Source organism: Lepisosteus oculatus, chromosome 5 (assembly GCF_040954835.1).
Source record: "Lepisosteus oculatus isolate fLepOcu1 chromosome 5, fLepOcu1.hap2, whole genome shotgun sequence".
Classification (NCBI taxonomy): domain Eukaryota; kingdom Metazoa; phylum Chordata; class Actinopteri; order Semionotiformes; family Lepisosteidae; genus Lepisosteus; species Lepisosteus oculatus.
In genome coordinates, this window is record NC_090700.1 from 57,002,660 (window position 1) to 57,023,106 (window position 20,447).

General features: G+C 44.7%; 1 protein-coding gene and 2 non-coding genes across 5 annotated transcripts in view; all 3 read right to left on the minus strand.

Moving 5' to 3' along the window:
- Positions 1-11,822, minus strand: part of LOC102687745 (FERM domain-containing protein 5) — a 132,200-nt gene extending 120,378 nt beyond the window's left edge. For all 3 annotated transcript variants that reach the window (XM_015343767.2, XM_015343769.2, XM_006628889.3), the window contains exon 1: positions 11,716-11,822. In XM_015343767.2, coding sequence (XP_015199253.1) covers positions 11,716-11,817 — 102 coding nt within the window. In that variant the 5' untranslated portion in view covers positions 11,818-11,822. The remainder of the gene's footprint in view (positions 1-11,715) is intronic.
- Positions 11,823-17,528: 5,706 nt separating this feature from the next.
- LOC138239269 (small nucleolar RNA U3) lies at positions 17,529-17,744 on the minus strand. The gene has a single exon (XR_011189742.1). It is a non-coding gene; the product is annotated as a small nucleolar RNA U3 (small nucleolar RNA).
- A 632-nt stretch (positions 17,745-18,376) lies between these two features.
- trnah-gug (transfer RNA histidin (anticodon GUG)) lies at positions 18,377-18,448 on the minus strand. The gene has a single exon. It is a non-coding gene; the product is annotated as a tRNA-His (tRNA).
- Between the last annotated feature and the right edge of the window lie 1,999 nt (positions 18,449-20,447).

Genomic DNA, 20,447 nt, shown 5'->3' on the forward strand with positions numbered 1-20,447 from the left:
GCTGTTTGATCTCTAAAAACACACACTGTCAGAGGCAGCCCCTTCATCACGGCTGACGAACTGTTTCCTTCACTAGAACCCGACACAGCTCCCCTCTCGCCCTGTGGACAAGCAGAAACTGCTTGCTCAGCCAGGAGAGTCCATCCGTCTGCAAGATCAACAGGTGTGCATGCCCTTCAGACCCCAGCACTGTCGGGACTCCAGCTCAGGTGCCAAGGGGCAGACTAATCGATGAAACACCAAACCAGGCCTAGGCTGCAGCTGTTGTGCTGCTCTCTCCTCATCATCAGGTTTTTGCCTGGCAATTCCAATGACAGACCACACAGAAGGCAGCGCTTTGCTCCTTATGAATGCAAACTCTTAACGGTCAGAAGCAGACAGCCCTGAGGTTCATGGATAGAAGCCTATCACAGCCGGGAGTAGCTCAACACCTATTCTCAATTCTATCTTCTTGTTTTAACACACTCCGTGAGTACTTGACACAACACGTACCCATGATTCTTAAAGTGGTTTTGTGCATCTGCTGTAAGCACATTATCAGGCCAGGGTGAGATAATTGCCTCTTTTTTCTCACGTTTCTTGTTTGGAACTCAAGGCTCTCGTCCTGTCCGCGGCGAAGCTGACGGCCAAGATGGAGACTTGGATGAAACACAGAAGGGCCTTTTGACACAGAGCCACGCGAAACATAAGCACTGTCAGAACACCCCACATTCAGCTTGGACAATAAAGCATTCAGAACACAATCGCCCATGGATGACAACCAGGAGATTCCGAGCCTCCTCTCCATTTCCCTTAATGAGAGACAGAACACCAGCAGAAGGGTTTTTGCAATGGGTGTGAAAATGTGTTTATAACTGTGTGTACAGTATGTATCATAGGAGTTTTGCCCTTTCCATTGAGATGCTCTGGGTTCTCCCATAGTTTCACACTGCTTTACTAGATCACAGTAAAACCATAACAGAAACGCTGCAGCCCAGTGGTAAATTGACCTTGAAAACTGTCATAAGGGATGAAACAGCAGAAAGAGGAACATGAGAAAGATCCAAAAGTATTGTGTCTTTATTCCCCTTGAGCAATTCCATTGCTTTTCCAGAGCTGTGCTGCCATTCAGCAAAACAAACAAGAGCTGTTACAATCTGTTGTGTCCCTCACGCTTCACAGTCGACAGGTTTTATTAGAGTTTGGGACTAGCAAAGATGGCCGTCACTGGCAGGTCTCCCAGCTTTGTTTAGCACTACTGCAGGATAAAAAAACACATCAATCCACCAAAACCTGCAGATGGAAAATCAAAAAACAGTGACTAAAATGATCGAGAAAATGTATACAACCCTTGTGGCCAGAGCATTAAAACTATAGAAGGCACTATTGTTTGTTCAGAAAAAATATAGCATTTTGTCAACACCAACCTTTGTGCTGTAGTTTTATACCATAAACACAGGGAGCTTTACTGCCTGTCTGGTGCTCTGCCTGTGGCCTCCTGGACCTCACCTCGTTATGAATAATTTTCGGTCATGACTGTCCTTAGGCCTGGATACAGAGAATACAGACAGGTGATTTTTAATGATGGATGAGCTCATTCTAACTCTGAACCTCTTGGGGGGGAGAACCACTGGACAGATGCACCAATCAGAAGCATGAAAGTAAACCTGAACGGGATTGGTCATCAGACCAACCAACCAAAACACTGAAGTAGCTCCTGGTTCCCAGCAAGGACAGACTCCAGAAGCCAGCAGGAGAGAGGCTCTTTCAGAGTTAAGTCTCTATGGACCAAATTTGCAGGTTTCAAAATGAAGCCCAGAGAGTAAAGAACAAATCAGAAGGAGGGGGAAAAACAGATATATCCTTTTATACTTTTTTCACACAAAACATGGAAGAAGGAACAGTGTCACAGCAGGGGGGTTATTCATGACTCTTGCTGGCGGAAGGCATGTCATCTATCAAAAGGTGTCAGATGGAAACAAGAGACATAAGAGCTACTTAACGTGGGAATGAGACCCAGGAAACAGAACTCCTGTTCAGAACAGGAGAGAACCCAGGCCACTACAAGGGCAGAGCACACGATGACACTGCTGACCCACAGGGTCAAACAAATTCAGAAAGGAGTTAGGATCCGTCCTATAGGCTCACATTAAGGGACCCATCCTATAAAGTAGAGTCTGTGCTTCTCCAATAATTATTTCTATCCTCACTCTTATTCCTTCGCTCCATGTGCGGTTGTCTGACCATTGTTCTTTTTTGTGCTCTGGGATGTAGGAATCAAAGGGCTCTAGAGTATTGAGAAGGTTGCCTGGGAGTCACCGTGGCAACAGCAGAAGACCTGGCACGGTGTTCAGATGCACGCCCCGGTCACCTTGGCGATGACCTCCGGAGTGGCTGTAGGGCAGCCTGCTTCCTGGGACATTGTGGTAAACTTGAGAAGCTCCCTATTTTCCTACAGGAAAACAGAGCGCACACCATTCCCAGCTCCAGGTTCTCACAATAAACATTACCACCAACAGAGCTACTGTGAGAAAAAATGTCATCTAACCATTTATTAAGGCTACATTTAATTTTCTGTAGAAAGGATTTGAAGCCACATCATGTGATGCATAGAAACTAGTAGTTAGTCATGTAGAAGGCACTAATCATAAAGAAAAAAACTGGTTTATGTAAAAAAGGTTTACCTTGAGACATTTCTTATATATTCATGTATGAAAAGCAGTATTTAAGCACAAAGAAAATAATTCAGGTTCAGGTATCAAAGATATCAAAGGACTATTTAAAAATTAGAAAAATCTCATTCTGATGCTTGAGTACCAATAATTGGGCATTAACAACTATACAAAGTGGCAGTAGGTTTGAAGGTGACTTGTATCAATTATAACTGTATGGAACCTGTTAAACATGTGAAATGCTAATCAGGGAAGGTAATTCAATTAATTTTTTTGCGAGAAACCACATGTAACACACAGTGATTCTGATACGGCTGTGTATTTAACATCTCCTGAATCCCAAATGGCTTTAGACTCCGCATGGTCCGGCCTCATGTTTGTCCATCTGGTTTTACTGCGCAGTCAGTCCAGGTCAGCGTCTCTATGACAATCACACTGACAAAGCATCGCTGCCTTTTCGAAGCTTAGCAGCGCCACGGATTAGCAGAATGAGTGAACGTGAAGACAATTTCCAATCTGGGAAAAGACTCTTTATTGAGTCTTAATTTGCCAGGGTCTCTTTATTGTGCCAGCCACCTGCCCTCTTTCCAAAACAGAATGACAAAGCTGAACAACGTGACTTCAGAGCCATGAACATGGCAAAGGCATCAATAGTCGTCGTCATTATTATTATTATTATTACCATATGGCAAATATCAATCTCACAGAACAGAGAAATCTGCTTAGGGCTTAGCATAACAATTATTCACTTTATGGATTAAGAGACCTGAAGGTTTTTTTCAGGGTCTCTAATAATCAGAAAGACAGGTCTTTCAGAAATTCAGCTCTGGCGTATTATTACTGTTAAAGCTGATAAGCAAGTAGGCCCAGCGAAGATACATCCTACTTGTATTCTAAATTAAGCCTGAGCCATTAGGCATAAATCTACTTAAAGGGGCTGCAGACCCTTTCTGGGGATTAAAAATGGGAGAGGCTTTGCTCAACTCCTCCCCCCCCCTTGAGAAAAAATCTGACAGGAAGTTCAAAATGAACTAAAATCCCTTCGCTTTTTATATTTCTTCAGCGACTGCAGCAGTAATTATATCACATGCCTTCCGATTTCCTCCAATAGAAAGGGGGGTGGTTTCATAACTGTTACGATAATTCATTAACTACAACATAACTACTTCAGTTGAAGTCAGTAATTAGAATGCATACTGTTTTCTGCCTCATAGGCAAACTCTGCCTCAACTGTTTACAAATATAAGTTTTTTTATATTTATAGTATACAACCACATGTTATATTAACCTATAACCAGATGGTGCGCAGAGATGGGGTTAGTAAATATACTTGAATGTAATGATGTAAATGCCCAACAGATGACAACAGTGTACATACCATAACACGTAATCTAAACATTCAAAGACCATATGAAAAAGAAAAAACAATTTACATATGCCCAGACAAAGAATGCTGTTAAAAGGGTTTAGTGTATATTTTTTATATAAATTACACATTTACAGGACTGCACAAGTGGAAATGTGATGCTTTGCCTTTGATCTGTTTTACAGAAACTGCCTCAATTGCATCATAATGTAGCAAAGTGTGTTGTAATTGCGCAATAATGATTTCGGTGTGCATCATCAAGGCAGCTGAAGGCTGATCAATAGGTCTGCTGACCTGTGCACTGATCCTCCCCTACTGCTGGGCTTCAGACACTCATGGCAATAACCCGAACAGCTGCCAACAGCCAAGCACTGCCCACTACAGATCACAGGGCAGGCAACAGGACCAACGAATCCAGAAACACACTTCCAATCTATTCCTGACCAGGTTTCTGTTCCAACCACCACCACCATTAGCTATATGAATAACAACACAAGCGGCCTTTTTATGAAAAACAATATACTGTATCCTCTTTAGTGCAAAATCCACAGAAGTGCAGTGATTAGGTTAATAGATCTTTACTTTTCCCATGTCCTGTTGCAAACAAATTTCACCATATGTGGAAAACCACGTAGAATGAACACCTACAAATGGTGCAACACAGTTAAAGTATTACTGATACTAGACAACTGCAGTTGATTTAAATCCCAAAATTGAACCTCAATCCTGCCACTAAGAAACACTCCTGCATTTCACAAGGACGTCCTAGTTTGTCTTTTGTATTAATCACCACCCACCACTGACTGCCAAAGATCTTCCCATATATCCCACAAGATGGGGAGCCAGCTGGGACCTAGGCCATGATGTCATGATGCGTCAGATGAACTCCGATAGTATTGATAGTCCTCCAGGGCTGTAGCATATAGTGTCTACACAAGTTACCAAATAAGGGCTTTCATAGAGGCGAATGAGGAGTTGCTGTTGTTCTTTCCTGTTTAATAGTGAATCAGGATTCAGGCAGCGTGGAAGGAATTGGACTGTTAAAGGAGGGAGTAAGGAAGAGCTGCAGCAGAATATTGCCAAGACAAAGGACGAGGAGAGACACAGCCCGGGGCCCGGAGGGAGACCAACTCTTTTGTAGCACACACCAGTATTTCAATCACGTCGTGGGGCCCACAAGCACAAGCCAGCATTTCAAAGGGTCCGACGCCACACTCCAGCGCCGTTCTCCTGGGGCCCCGTGCTCTGCTGCAGACCTGTGTGCTTCAGAAGCCAATGGGTTTCACCAAAACAAAATAACAGCAGCTGCTCGTTTTTGGAGTTCCGGGACTTTGCTACGAACAGAGGAGCTGTACGCTGCATCCATTACCAACCTAACCTGAAGATCATAAAATACAGATATCTCAGTTGTTCCCAAGTGGACACTTTACTGGATATCCCCTGGAACTAGAGTCTGCTATGGGTTTCTACTCCAGTGACCCTCCCAAACGCACAAACCCCAGCTCTTTAGAGTTCAAAAGTGAAATTGCACCTTTTTGAAAATCTCTTTCCATAACTGGCGTCACTGGAGTCACAGCTATAATTTCTACAACACCATCCTGAATTTCAATCAGAAAAGGCAACCTAAGAGTCTAGGGCACTAGGCAGCTGTCCAGATAAAAATGTGTGCTGCAGTTTAGTCATTTGCCATGTTTGTAAAAAAGGGTGTGTTGCCCGGTACTGTCACGATCGTCATCACTCCTCTAGAGGGCGCTCCGACCTTTAGTTCCATTATTACGTTCACCTGTCCCTTGTTCCCCGTTCTTTATTTAAACCCGGTGCCTCTGAAGCTCAGGGCTCTGCATTGGAAGACGGATGCCCGAGGCCCGCCTAGCATCAATTCGCCCCACGTCCGCAGCTTGAGGGCATTGGCCTCCTATTGGCGTCCTGACCCAGCTGAGTCCGGGGCTCGGAGCGCCTGGCCTCGTTACCTTGTTTATACCTTCCTTCTTCCTGTTCCTGTCCCTGATCCTGTTCCTGGTTTTAATCGTTTGTCTTGGGTGGATCTCCTGGCACCTGGACCCTGGACTGCGCCCTGATTCCCATTTGGACTTCCATCGTTTGGACTCGTTCCCCCATACACCTGGATCACCGTCGGCACTGCCCCCTGTTCGTCATCCCGTCCATTCCTCACCGTGTTTCCCCTATTCTCCTTCTCCAGTCTCCTCAGGATTATACCGTCTGCATAGGGTCCTAAACTACACACTTCTTGGGAGTCAGGACCGGCTCCCATTACAGGTACTCCAAGTGAGCCAGTGACACATTGAGGGCCCAGCTGCTGACTGCGGTCCAGTCGCTGAACTCCTGCCCAGCAGTGCAGTAGAGGAAGGAGGTTGGAGTGGGGGCTGCGAAGGGACTTCTGCTTGTGCAATTACTGCAGGCAGGCTATGCTGGCCAGCTATTTATTTAAATGTGACCTAGAGATGTGAGGAGCCTCTAAATATCAATCCCTGATATAAGATATTGTAGCAGAGAATGGGAAACCAAGGGAAGTTGGGAGGAGGGTTGGACAGCAGAGTTCTCTGTGATTAATTGAGCTGGCTCCCCAGGGACAAATAATGAGAATCACTCCCGATGCATTCCAAAAATACAGTGAAAGGACTTCAAGCCAGACAATCCATAAATACAAGATTGGCAGTGTGCATTAAGAAACCACAGAATATGATCTACCAGCAGTCAGTCTAGAACTATATACATAATCACCGCCCCTCTGCAGCAGCTCTGGGCACAGGAAGCTCCCTAACTCCTTGCAAGCTTGCTTGTTCACTTTTTCCCCTTACTTGACCAAAATGACATGCGGTTTAATTATGATGCTAACTAATGATTTTGCACTGTCTGCACACAGACGTTTTTCAGTGAAATTAAAGAAATTACAAAAAAGCCATGCGGGGGGATGCATAGTGTAAAATGTTATTTAGCAAGCGGAATACAGGCTCTTTGTGTGGGAGAGAAAGAAGTCACTCAACGTTTTTACCCATATTACGTTACTTACACCAGTTCAACATAATTCAGAGAGGCAGGGACTTGTGAAAGATAGATATGTAAAAATTAGAATTTGGAACAACTGTTAAAGTTTAGAAAACAGATACCGATCATAATGAAAACAGATCCAGGGGGGATTGACTCTCTGAGCTGATAGTAGGAATAAAATATCTTGGAGAGAAAGGGTGACCTAGATCTGATTATGTACAGTCCCCAGCTGGGCGGGCCTAAATCCTGGGCTTCTCTGGCACACTTATTGCCTGGCATGGGATAGGCTACATAAAACAGATATAAAGGCCTCCGCCAGAACCAGAAAGCCAGCTTACACACAGGCAAACTCTCTGAGGTGGATGGGGGAGAAACCAGCCACATGTCCACACTGCCAGAGTATCCAAGTAGCACGTTGTGCTCTGTAGCTCACAGTCACAATTACATCATCACTACTATGGAACCATACAGGAAGCTCATCCTACAAAATGAACAACAGCAGGTACAGGAGCTCATCTTTGCCATTCCTGCAGCAACGCCCTTTATTGGAAATCTCAACCAACATTTTAAAAGTATTTATTCATTCATTTATGCATGCATGTATAGCATTTTTGCAGGAGATGTCTATATATGGGGAAATTTACTTCGAGCTTCCTGCTCGACCTGATAAGAGTTCTTTGGGTTCTGCTGTTTGCAGCCCTCAAAGGGGAGCCTGCGATTCACACCAGTATTTATGCGAAAACACTAAAGAGTGATGCAAAACTTCATTTTTCCTTCTTGACGAAAAAGCTAACTGATTTTTCAGCAGATTGCGCCCGAAAAGGGAGCTCAACACATTGACAGCTGTTCTGTCGAATGCATGCAGTATCCGGAGAGGGTAAAAGCTGTGAGTGGAGATACGGCACAGAAACTGTGTGAACAGTGAGGAGAAGAACCCCCCCCCATGAGATTCAGCAAACCAAGGACCGTTCTAACAGCTTCCAAGAACAGACATACAGGAATACCACAATTGAATCTAATTGGTTCTGATTCCCACTGTACCCCTCCGCGTCTTTCAAATTGAACTTGAAACAAAGCAATTCCCACAGCCTCCCTAGAAGCAACAGAACAAGAAATAAAGAAAGCCCATCAGTACCCTTGAGCTAAGTGTGTAGCCCAGTAGCTGCTGAAAGGAAAACCAGCATGTTCCACACTTGTCTAAACAAAACATTCAAAATCACAGCTTTGTTCGTGTTGTCACTGCCTCTTCATTTCTCACAGTAAACGAGTTCATTCTGAAACCTACAGGCGGAGGAAGCTCTTGCTTAAGATCACTAGTACCCTGCAGTAAACGTTTCAACAGATCCGCTGAGGGATAATCTTCATCATGCAGATACAACACTTGTCTTGTCACAGCACATCACACTAAATACGATGTTTTTAAAGGGAAACTGCAGTCCTAATTTCTCAGACCAGTTATTAAATCACGGTAACAAAATAAATTCATTGACATTATAGAAAATTATTACAAATTTCAAATTAAGCACAAAATCACCAACTTGCGAGAAAAATCAGGCGAGAGTTCCCACAAACTGCGCTGGCCCTTCCTGATCACTAGTCACTGTAAGGACTGGTATAATGTAATGTACGAGCAAATAAGTACAGATTGTGCAGCAAACATTTCACCACAGAGATGTTCCAACGTGATCCGCATGCAGAGTTAACAAGTAAGTAGTACTTGCTGGCAAAACTGTCTCAAAATCAAGAGCAATATTTCTGTTGGATTAAAAGAGCTGTATTCACAAGCCTGCTTGTTTACAATGTCATTGGGCCACAATACCTCACCAGAAGTCTTGTCGTCCCGTTGTCAATCGCAGAAGAGGGCGCGGCGCATACCCCGAAATTTCCAAAAAAGAATTGTGCAGGTTGGAGGCTTTTCAAATTATTGTGTACATTTTACTTTTGCTGTGGTTTGAAAGTCTTTAGTACATTTTACTTTCATTGCGGTCATCATTTCCGTTTCTTGCTAACCCCGACATGTAAAAAGAGCGTTGCAGTTCCCCTTTAACCATCAAAGCTTAAACCCCTTTTAAATACAAGTTCACCCTTCCACCCACCTGTGTGTGAAAAACACCAACGGAAGATTTTACATTAAAAGTCAGTCCTCCCCCATTCTGTCTCATTACAAGCCTTTGCACCACATAGACTCACTATAGCCAGCGGGCAACAGGTTAAGAGCTGATGGGCGCTCGCAGCAGCAATCAACCAGATTCTTGATCCCTGCCTTACTCGGCTTCCCTAGGCATTAATCTGAAGACCAGGGACCGAGACATCGCCATGCTCCAGGCAATGCGTCTCAATAGCACAAGGAGCGCAGACTACAGGGCAAACAATTAATATTTCTAATAGAAATGCCACTCTGCCTCAGGGCTGAGATGCACTGAATACAGTAAATTAAGTTCTATTGATGTACATAACTGCAGACTCTTTCTTAGCCCTTATTACTATTTGATTACATTATTACCATTACTGTTGCAATTATTATGTGCCTACTGTTCCAGACTTCTCAGATTTAGTTACTTTTATGCATAGGCACTAACAAACTGCTTATTCGCTGAGATGTTCCTGTTCCAGGTTAGACCCGGCACAGAACCCAGGGTTATGATGATTGAAAATGAAGATGATTTTTTTTTTAAATCAAGAGAATACATTTATATGGCTCAATGGACAGATTAACTACATCTGTGCATAATACTACTGTCTGACATCCTAAACATCCTCTTCATAGTTCTAACATCGCTCTCTAACTGATCCATATTCATGGCCAGCCCTGTTCTTACAAGACCTTGACCCATCCCATTAACAAAACAAGGCACAAAACAGAAAAAAAGGTCTGTGTTTTTATGTGCAGTTCTGTGCTACTGTGCATTTTCATTTCTCCTAATCATGTAGTCATTTGGGGATTATTTAAATCCACACAGATTAGCAGAAATGTCATTTTAAACCACAGGCACCCTCACAGACAGCCCCTTTTAAAGCCACACAAATACTGGAGGCACGGGTAATTTAGGAGCTTCTTCCAATACAGAATTCTACAAGAATAGCTTAGTCTGTAATTCAGGCTTCCTATTTTGACATCATAAAGCACATTCAGGCACAAAAACTAAAGCATAAATCAGTCGTTAATTTTGAAAAATGCTGTATAATGAAATAAAGATCAGACATGTACAGTATTTGCAAGGAGGAAGGTCAATACAGTACCTTTCCACAGGTATTCTGAGTGCCTTTCCTATTCTACAGCAAATCCTTCTAACAGACACGTCTATATCACTGCATGTTACCGGGTCCTGCATGTTGTGTTGCTCAGTGTGCACAAACCATCTGATTTTCCGTACAAACTTCAGAATGAAAATAATTATTCTCATGACAGGAGCCCGCCTGAATGCCTGTTGAACAGCAAACGGGCCTGTGTTACAATTCCATCCCCTGTATAACACCGCTGGGGCGTCTGCTTATTAACCGCCTGTGATAATGAAGCGGTCTGGGAGATCAAATCCTAAGCAACCACAACAGAAAGTCATCAGAGGTTTCCAGGTTGAGCGATTCACTGAACTGCCATGCTGGATGACGAAGCCTCATTTTCCACTATCAGTTTACACTTTTGCAAAACCCGTGTTGACGAGGCTTCTAATCAATTGCACCATTGCACAGCGCGGCGCACGGGTCCCTGGCTATCATTTAAAGGGCTCTAGATGTTCAAAGATGGATTGCATTGTTATAAGCATGCCGTCTCACACATGGTCGTAGTAGCCGCCTGCAGAAAGCATTGCTTTATCCCCAGACAGAAGCGCTCGCGGGTGCTCTGTGACAGCTCTCAACACCGAAATTAACACACCACATCTGCAACCTCTAAATCAACACAGGTATCAGGTTTGTCACAGGCTTGTTTAGAAAAAAAAACCCTCAAATCCCATATCTTTCTAAAACGACCTTCTTATAATGAATTCACATGCTCCCCTGTTAAATAAAGGAGGCGTTATCAGTTATCAGGTCACACATGTCAGAGCGCCGTCGTGGCTTAGCTGGACAGCCGGTTAAATGTACTTATAAACATGGCACCGTGTCACTGGGGCGCCCTTGGTATTGTCTGGAACTATTGTGCCCAGCTATCAGAAAGGACACCGGTTGTAACCAATCAGTTGTATCTAAGGCCGTACGCTCGGGCATTTCGAAGAGACAAAACGTTGACAGCTGTAGGTCATCACGCCAGCCAGCCAAAGTTGCCCTGAATACTGTACTTCACCGATTACTTGTCACCGATCTGGATGTGAAGAATGAACGATGCTCTAGCGCTGTCCAGTGAGGAAGGCAGTATGCCTTGTCTGTCACAAAAAAAAAAAACGCATCACTCTCCTACGGAATACTCTCATTTCGCCCAAACCCCCACGCAGGAGTTACCCTACTTTGCGTATCCGCTGATGATGCTGCGCTAGACACCTAATAATGAATGACCGCGTTAAGATTTATCAATGATTCCGCGGTACCAGACCCGCGAGGTGCAGGTGTATAATAATACCATCACATCAGCACGTTTCCCATCTGTGCTGAACAAAGGTGACAAAAACCTGTTCTGTTGCAGCGCTAGCTGGAGGAGATGTCGTAAGTGCTCAACACAGCGAGGTAGCGGGCAGGAGACTGTTTCAAACTGACCTGAATCGTGCAGGTGTATTCCGTGTCATCCAGGAGCCTCACGGTGCAATTGTATTCTCTTTCCAGATTCCTGATGCTGCCGCTCATCAGTCGGCTCAACATCTTCTCGCACAATTGCTCGGGCTGCGTCTGGGACCAGAACAATAACGGACTGAGCACAACATAGAAACACTGTCACATCAGCCACCTCCTGCGCTCCCCCAGCTGAACGGCGGCAGAAGCGTTTGCAGCCCCGACACACGGGGTGAGCATCGTTCCCCTTCAGGATGCGAACGCACTGCGCGGCGCCTGTGCGCAACCGTGAAATAAACTCGGGACCCCGGTCGGAGCGCGGCTCGGCGCTGTAGTACAGTGTATCGAGCTGCTGTGAAACCTTCACCATTCACCGCCCGCTACTTGACGAGCGGGGCGGGCCACGGCGCCCGGAGTGACGTGCCGGCCGGCCAATGAGAGGCGGCCTTAGCTCGGCGGCACCTCCGCGGCCCAATCAGGTGTCAGGAAAGCGCTCACACTCGGGGCCCAATTACCTGCAAGGGTAGGTGGGCGCTACGCGAGAGTCTATAGGCTCCCCTTCTCCTTCGGAAACCTTCAGAGGCAACGGGCGCTGAAATGCGGCATTCGTCCGTGCTCTTGCCACGCTGGGGATTTGAAACGTGTCGGGTTAAAGGCATCGTTTATTATTACACACACGGCTTCGTCCGTCCAGCGCCTTCCCAGTTTCCGAGTGTTTTTTTTTTCCCTCGGCTCCCTTAGCATCCCGGATTGTCCAGTCCGGGATGCTATTCGATCTCATCTGTTGATTGGGTTTCGTGCTCCGCGTGTCCTCACGCGTCCGAGTCAGTTTGGGTTTCCGTGTGCCAGGACGCACATTTAAGATACAACGTAACAACACCTCGTGTCCCTGCGGGTGGTCATGCTCCCAGAGACGCTTGTTGTGCACAAAGATCGTCCCAGAGCGCCAAAAGCCATTAACGCCGAGGTGAATAAAAGGTCTTTGTCCTCCCGGCTCTTTGTCCGCAGATGTTCAGTGTCAAGGCACGGTCTGGGCTATTCTGCGATCGAGCTGCGTGTCTCTGTTCGTTTATATGTCATGTTTATGTCGACCGCACCATCTTGATGAAAAATGTTAAAGTTTAACCGGTTTGAGGTTATAAGATAATGAACTGCGCAGTCTTTAAACGCCCTGGTCTTGCATAACCTGTTGTGTGTTCTGTGCTATGAAAGATGTAAGACGAGGCTCGGGCCGTAACGTTATTTGGCATCACTGCAGGGGAAGGGGAAAAAAAACCCTTGTATCTTTTTTTTTTGTAAAAGCACATATCATATAAAAAGGTACTTTAATTTCAGTTGTTACATATCAGGGCAGGCACCAGCATCTTTCATCCTGACAGACATTTAACATTTAACAGTCTGTGAGCGCTGATTTGAAAAAAAAAGATGCTAGGATTATAGTCGCAGCCGCTATAGCTGTAGTTTATGAAGAGAACCGACAGAAGGAGCTCAAAACACTGCAGGCAACAGCGAGCTCAGTGCTCTTCGGGTCTTATCCGATCTCATCTGTTGATTTGGTTTCGTTCTCCGCATAAACTAAAAAAAACAGCCTTAGAGTTTGTGCTCTAAAATATATGCAAACATCGTCCTGCGTACTCCCATAGACATAAGAAATCACTACAGCAGGTATCTAAGCACTGGCCCTGGTGTGAAATTCGACTGAAATCAGAGGTTCGGTAGTTTTCTTTACAAATTAAAACTCGACTGTGATAAATAAAACAGTGGACACACAGATCGCTGCGGATTCAATGCTGCCTGATTTAAAAAAAAAACAGCGGGGTAAGTCGATGGAATGTCATATAATAGGTTGTCCAAGTGCTGCCAGGGGTTAATATTTTAAGTAAAGCGAAATGAAACTCCCTGAGGGAAAGATCTATGGAGAGGATGTAAAAAGGAATATACTGTAACGCTTACGGCCGACAGGCACTGTGTAAGAGCCGGCGTACCAGAGCAGGTGATGTCACCGCCCTTCCCTGTGATAGCAGGACCACAGCTACTGGGCTGTGGAGAGATCTCTCTTTAGCTCACGGGGCTGGGTCGCTGCAGAGAGACGCGGAAGTCCCGGGTTCGAGCCACCTATACTTTGGGCCGACCAGATACGGCAAGGGCGCCCGCCTGAGCCCCCGTTGCGTTACAATACAAATAACAAAAAATGAAAATGAAGCAGAGCTCAAGCCTGTGGTATAAACACATCTGAGCAAGGCCAATCCAAGAGCAGCTCAAGAATGTGAGACTTGTAAGGACTTGAAAGATGTCTTCAGGGATCTTTCGTCTTTATTCTGACAGAGATGATCTCTAACACGAAGACCTAAATTTAGCTATGCCAACAGAAAACATAAAGGGGGAGTCCACGGCGATTAAGCTGTTATCAGAGCTGTCGCCGCAACACTCCCTCAGTCTGTCCTTGGCTCTGGAGGTGAATTTGGGGGAACTGCATGTTTTTCCATTTCTCAAGGGAACCAGAACCGGACCCGATTCCCGGAGTCTGTGACATCAGTACGCGACTCTTGTGAACATCTCCAGTACTTCAAGAGCTGGCCTGCCTTTGCTCAGTTCACCCAGATCGTTGTATACAAGGGATATGGAAAGAAACGTCATCCGGCGCTTTTCTGTATATTTGTCTTACATTTCTTCTTGTTGAAAAACCTTTTTTGTTGGTTTTTTTTCTTTTTCTTTAAAAGTTAATGTTGTCTTTCTCCGTGATAGCAGCAGGAGAGGAAAAAAACAAGCAAACACATGTCAGCCAAGGAGAACGATTAAACGTGAAGAGAGTTTCATCTTTTATTTATTGGCCTTCCATGCATAATGCATTAATTACAGCTTTATTGGATACATTTACTAGGAACAGGGAACCTGTTTGGAAGCAAAATTATATGTATGTGCATATATATGATTAAGATTTTTTAGGTTCATATACTTAATATTCTGAATTGTCAGTGCATGGAATTCTTTTTGAGGTAAAAATGATCATAACTTGGATTAAAATGTGTTTTTGTTTGCCTAAGATAAAATGACATGATTTTGCCCACAAAATATTACATGCATCCGAAGTTCATTTTTACCCTGTCTGAATCCACTGTAAGTAGTTGTATGGCTGAACCTAGAGGGATATATTTTTTTGATCAGTTTGTGATTGTAACAAGGCTAGCTCTAGCCTCCTTAATACATAAACATAAAACTGACTCGTCTGATAATTCAATGTGCCAAGCAAATGAAAATGGAAAATACCTACTTTGTGTAATGCCATCTCTGCAACAAAAGAGTATTGCTCTTCAGCACTGTTAACCTCAATGGAAAATAGCTGGTAAATCCACTGGAGTACTCAGCAGTGTAAAGTTAATTAAACTGGACTGATGTGTTATCCCTGATATTGCGCTTAGTCGAGGACATTATCTCATGCTCCTGTTGCATTTCCGCCCCCTGGTGGTGTCTCTGGGACATAGCTACTTAAAACACAAATGCTTATGAAACGCTATGGCTTGGCTTCCTAATACAGTCTTGTGAGGGACCACTATATCTACAGGTGTAACTACAGTGTCTACAGTTTGAACTGTTTTAACCCTCCTGTGTCAGTAGACCCTTCATAGGTAAAATATTTGTTCCATTCTTCTGATGGATGGACAGATTTTGACCTCGGTGCTATACAAGGTCTAAGCCAAAGACATTAGACTGTGGTTCTGTCAGACTGACGTGAAGCACATAACACCCGCTTGTGTAAAAGGGAATCCTCTTCACTGACTGCTGGGGGAAAAAAATGGCTTTTTTAAGGACGGAAAATGACCTCCGGCTCTGTCTTTCTCCCATCAAGCTCCTGTCTCTCTGTAGCGCACACAACACAGCTTCTTCATAGTGTAGCACCAGGGTGGAGGAGCCTGTTGCTATAATACTCCTGTGTTGTCATCGCTGGGCTCTCCGTGGTTGTACCAATCGCTCTTCCACTTCACTTCTGCTAGAAAGCGAGTCGAGTTCAGATGACCCCGCTGACGTGGTGCGGTAGCACACGGAGAGACTGGGGAACCCCGGCTTTCAGAGGCAGGGTAAAGGGGCGTCAGCTCGTGAGCTATAAAAGCAGCACGTTCATTCCGCTAGGAAAAGCAGCAGAGAGGGCGACGCGAGATTCTGGCTGTCGTGCTGCCGCCACATGCAGAGAAGGCTCCTCGAGTTAAAGGTTCATTTTCCGAAATCAAGCAGGGACTTCAAAGTCAATCCAAATCCATCACTTTCTTTAGCTGATGCTCAGGTAAGACAATAATGTTTTTTTTTTTACAACTGACCTGTTTCATAGAAACTCCCTGCAAATGATTGCTCCCTCAGTGTCCTACAGCAACACAGCCTGGTGACTGAACAGATCAGTGTCAAATCAGTGCGCTAAACTAACTGGAAGAATAATGTGCAAGCATGTAACCAGCGCGATTCTGTTCACGGCCTGAGCACAGGATCTGCGCAATGGTCAGATACAGAGGCGAGATACATCCAGACGGCTGTTTCTGTGTATTCTGTGGAAGACTTTGGGAAAACGAACATACATGCACTAATTTCAGTGATCACAAAATAACAAAAGAGTTGAGTGTCAGGCAATAAAAAGATACAGAATTGTTTTATATCACCAGATTCTCCAAAAACTCAATTTTAAAAGTTGACCGACATAATTCACTTGTACGTGGCTGCATCTGATCTTTCAAGTTAAATTGCTCCAATAACCCTGAGGCAAAGGCTTAAGAAAAAAAGTAGTCCTACCTCCTGAGAAACATCTTTCCCAGTACAACTCTACGAAGGCTCACGGGTTATCAGAGGAGATTATGCTGTTCTGGTTTATGGTTGCTTTGGGGGCTGACTGCACTCTTCCCAGGACTATACAGTTATCCGCCCAGCTGCTAAGTTCCGTTTGTCACATTACCCTGCTTAAGCAGTTCACCGACGGTGCAGGAGCGACTCGGCAGGAAGCGAATTCTCTGCTCTTTTTCTCTGTCACTCAATTGCAAGAAAACAGAAAGCTTTCAGATGCTTACTGCAGAGGCAGAGCACTGCTCTTTTTTTTTTTTTAATACTATATTAATAACAACAAAGCCTCAAATTTAAAAGGCTTCCAATATTCCAGAGACTTACAAAACCAAAATTGCAACTATGAAGTAGCTTTGTGCAGAAACTTGGCCATTTCTGAAAACGAACTCCAGCTAATGTTACACCTGACATTCCATTGCTAAATTACATCTCCCTTTGAAGAAATAGCATTCCCCTTCTGTGTAACGTCTCTCAGTTTTACACTACCTATGTAACCAAAAGGAGCGGGGATGGTGCTAGAAGCCCACAGCAGACAAGGCGCAGCTGAAGTAATAAATGCAATTGACTCGTCAAAGATCTTGTCTGCTCTGAGCAACCGCTCGTAACACGCAGTTAGCGACTTGGTGAACGACCAGGAAGGGTCTGTATGACCCTAGAGAACAAAGAAGGAACCGATGTTCAGGCTAGATAGAATACTACATTACATTCTATAAACAAACACAGTTTAAAAAGATCATCGTATTAAAACCTCACATTTACGATCACAGATGATCTTTTTAAACTGTGTTTAGAATGTAATGTAGTATTCTATCACGGCAACAAGAAAAAAAGTTACATTTCACACTAAAATCAAACAACAGGGACTGCTACCTTACACATTGCACCTTGTAAATAACGTCTTCACAGAGTATTTTTACGAACGAACTTATTGCAATCTAGTGCTGTACTTGTTCTGTTATTTCAACCATTAAGAAGACCCAACCACTCAGAATGTGTCCTCTTCCTCCAGTCCCCTCAAGGGGGAGAGGAACGGTCATCAATGACCGGGATCAGCTGCCGTGAAGCAACAATCCCAGTCCGCTTCGCGCTCAGAAGAGGACACTTTCACTCCTCATCGTGGTTGGCGAGACCAAACACTTTAGAAACGCATTTCTCAAGTCACAAACTATAGAAATGATCCCTGAAAGTATAGTCTTAACCTGACAGCCCGCAGAACAGGAGTCCCCACTTCACAACATAGGCGTTCGGTTTGTGGTGTGTAAGTGTAAGTCTTTATACCGAGGACACAAAATGATAATAAATTGCTTTACTGTACAATACTTCAAACATTACAGGAATAGAGCTTTTAGAGGAGCGAAAACGTAGGACATTACACGTTAGGTTTCATTTACCCAGAAACCCAAGCGAGGTGCTATTTGCATAATATATGCAAGGGGGAGGGGAAACAGCCTACGCAGAGTCAGAATGGAAGAACTACCGCCGAACAGCACTAAAATATTTTAAATTACCTAATTTTTTTAAAAATCTGACTACTGATAGCAAAACAATTGAACGACGGCGTTCAAGTGTTTTTTTTTTTGCATTTTGTTGTTTGTTTGTTTGATTTTTGCCTTAACCAACCGTAACAAAATGGAAAGTGCTAAGCATCAGCGCTTGCATGCACGGGATCTGCAAAAATGGTAGTCTTAACGAATCACACCACACCCGCTCGCAAAGTATCAGTGAAAACACTTGACTTGCGTCGTCAAAAATGCGATAAATGTTTTTTTTTTAAAAAAAAAACATAGGAAAAGATCAGGCCCAATGCCGTGACATTGTTTCACCACAATGCCGTGACTCGGATTCGAACCGAGGTTGCTGCGGCCACAACGCAGAGTACTAACCACTATACGATCACGGCGAGCTACTTGGGCTCGAGGACAGCGGCGCGCGGGGCGCCCCTTCACAAGCGCGCCGCGCGGGCAGAGGCGGAGCGCCGACCCCCGCCGGAGGGGCACGAGGGTCCGACGGTATTATCTCGTGAAGTCTTTTAAGAAGACGCAAGGCTGTGAAGAGACAGCAACAGAACTGTTCCACCGCCGTCTACCACCGAAAGTGAAGACGGTCACCGCCGCCAGGGCTGGCAGGGAGTCGTATACCACATACTGTGCATTCCCCGACACCCCAAGAAGGCCGCGCAGCCGACACGTTGCGTCTCTTTTCAGCAGGAATAAACTTTTACTTGTTCCTTTGCAGCCTACGCGTGCTGGCGCAGCTCCCTGCTCCCTCAGTGCGCTTCATTTCTAAATCCGCTAGAATGCAGCAAAAACCTACTACAGCGTGTAGTTCACACCGACACAAATGCGTTTCACAGCGCTAACTTTATCCACCTTCTACAGCAGCACACATCTAGATGAGCGAGCAACAGGTAGTGTGTATTACGTAACCCTGCAATAAAAGTTTAGTATTCCGTTCATTAACAGGGGAAGGGCAATCAAGTGTTAAAGGGCATTTATTATTATTATTATTATTATTATTATTATTATTATTATTATTATTATTTATTGGGCACCTGTTTAAAAATAATCCACCACCTTTAGTCGCAGCTTCGTTTTGCGATTTTCAACGGGAATTCCGCATGCTTTGTTAAAGACTTCACACGTTTTTAACCATCAGTCACAAGTCTTCCACAATCTGTGGGCAGAATGCACAGTACCGCGCTGTTTCGAGTATCATACTGGTTTTAAAGAACAGAAACATTAAAATAGCGTTCTACCTTCTCGTCCTAGTCGTTGCGCGTAAGAAGAGAAGTCATTTTCCTAAGTGGCTCTACTGACGCGGCAGCGTCGACACAGGTTGGAGATAGTACCACCTCACGAATGGGTTGACGAGTATGCGGGGTCTTCAATCCTAATCTTTTCCGCAAAAGCGTCAGAAGCCCCCCCCCCCGTGACTGTAAGACATCCAATCTGCTGTATGGTAGTAATTAGCTGCAACTCAATATTAATGTTGTGATCAAAATAAAATCAATGCCCTGTGTCTGGTTCAATGGGAAACTCTTAACCATTCTGTCGTTATGCTGAGTCGGATTTGACCATTGTCATCTGGAGATGTTTAAAGGCCTAATTCATATAGATTTTCCATCCCCAACTCGTCCACAATGATCCGCACTCCAGGGGAAGTCGTGCTGTTGGTTGTAGGTGAAGCCTTTGCTTTTTAGCTGGAATGCATATGGTAAGATCTGCAAAAATCCTGCACCGCATACGGCCTCCATTGCTTGTGAGGGCTGGCTTACCAGCGCGGTGACGTCACCGCCCTTCCCTGTGGATAGCAGGGGCCACAGGCGGTGGGCTGAGGGGTGATTTCCCTTTGGCTCAAGAGGCTGGGTCCCTGTTGAGTGACGCTGGAAGCCTGGGTTTGAGTCCCTGATGGTGGGGGGGTCCACCAGATGTGGTGGTGGTGAGGGTGCCCATGTGAACCCCAAAGTGTTACAATACTGTCATGGTATAGGGACACCTCAAAACAAGAATCATGCCTGCCTGCTTTTTGCCCGACTACACCACCTAACAATTTTAAAGGGTGCTGGGACCCTTTTTGTTTCATATTCCACAGATCCACAGAATCACCAGTGCATCCACAGACCAGACGAGACCGTTACCGTGTGTAAAACCGCATTTATTGCAGTCATTCTGCCCATCTTACAAAAGGACCCCCAAAACACAACAATGTCCAAAACTGCCTACCCAACACACAACACACATAATACATAACACGCTGAAAAGAGAAGAAAAGAAGCACAACGTTTTGGCTGTGGAATAAAATGGAATGGAATAAAACTTTACTTGTTCCTTCGCAGCCTACACATGCTGACGCAGCCCCCTACTTGAACTAATACAGAACACTGCTCTCTCTGGCCTCTT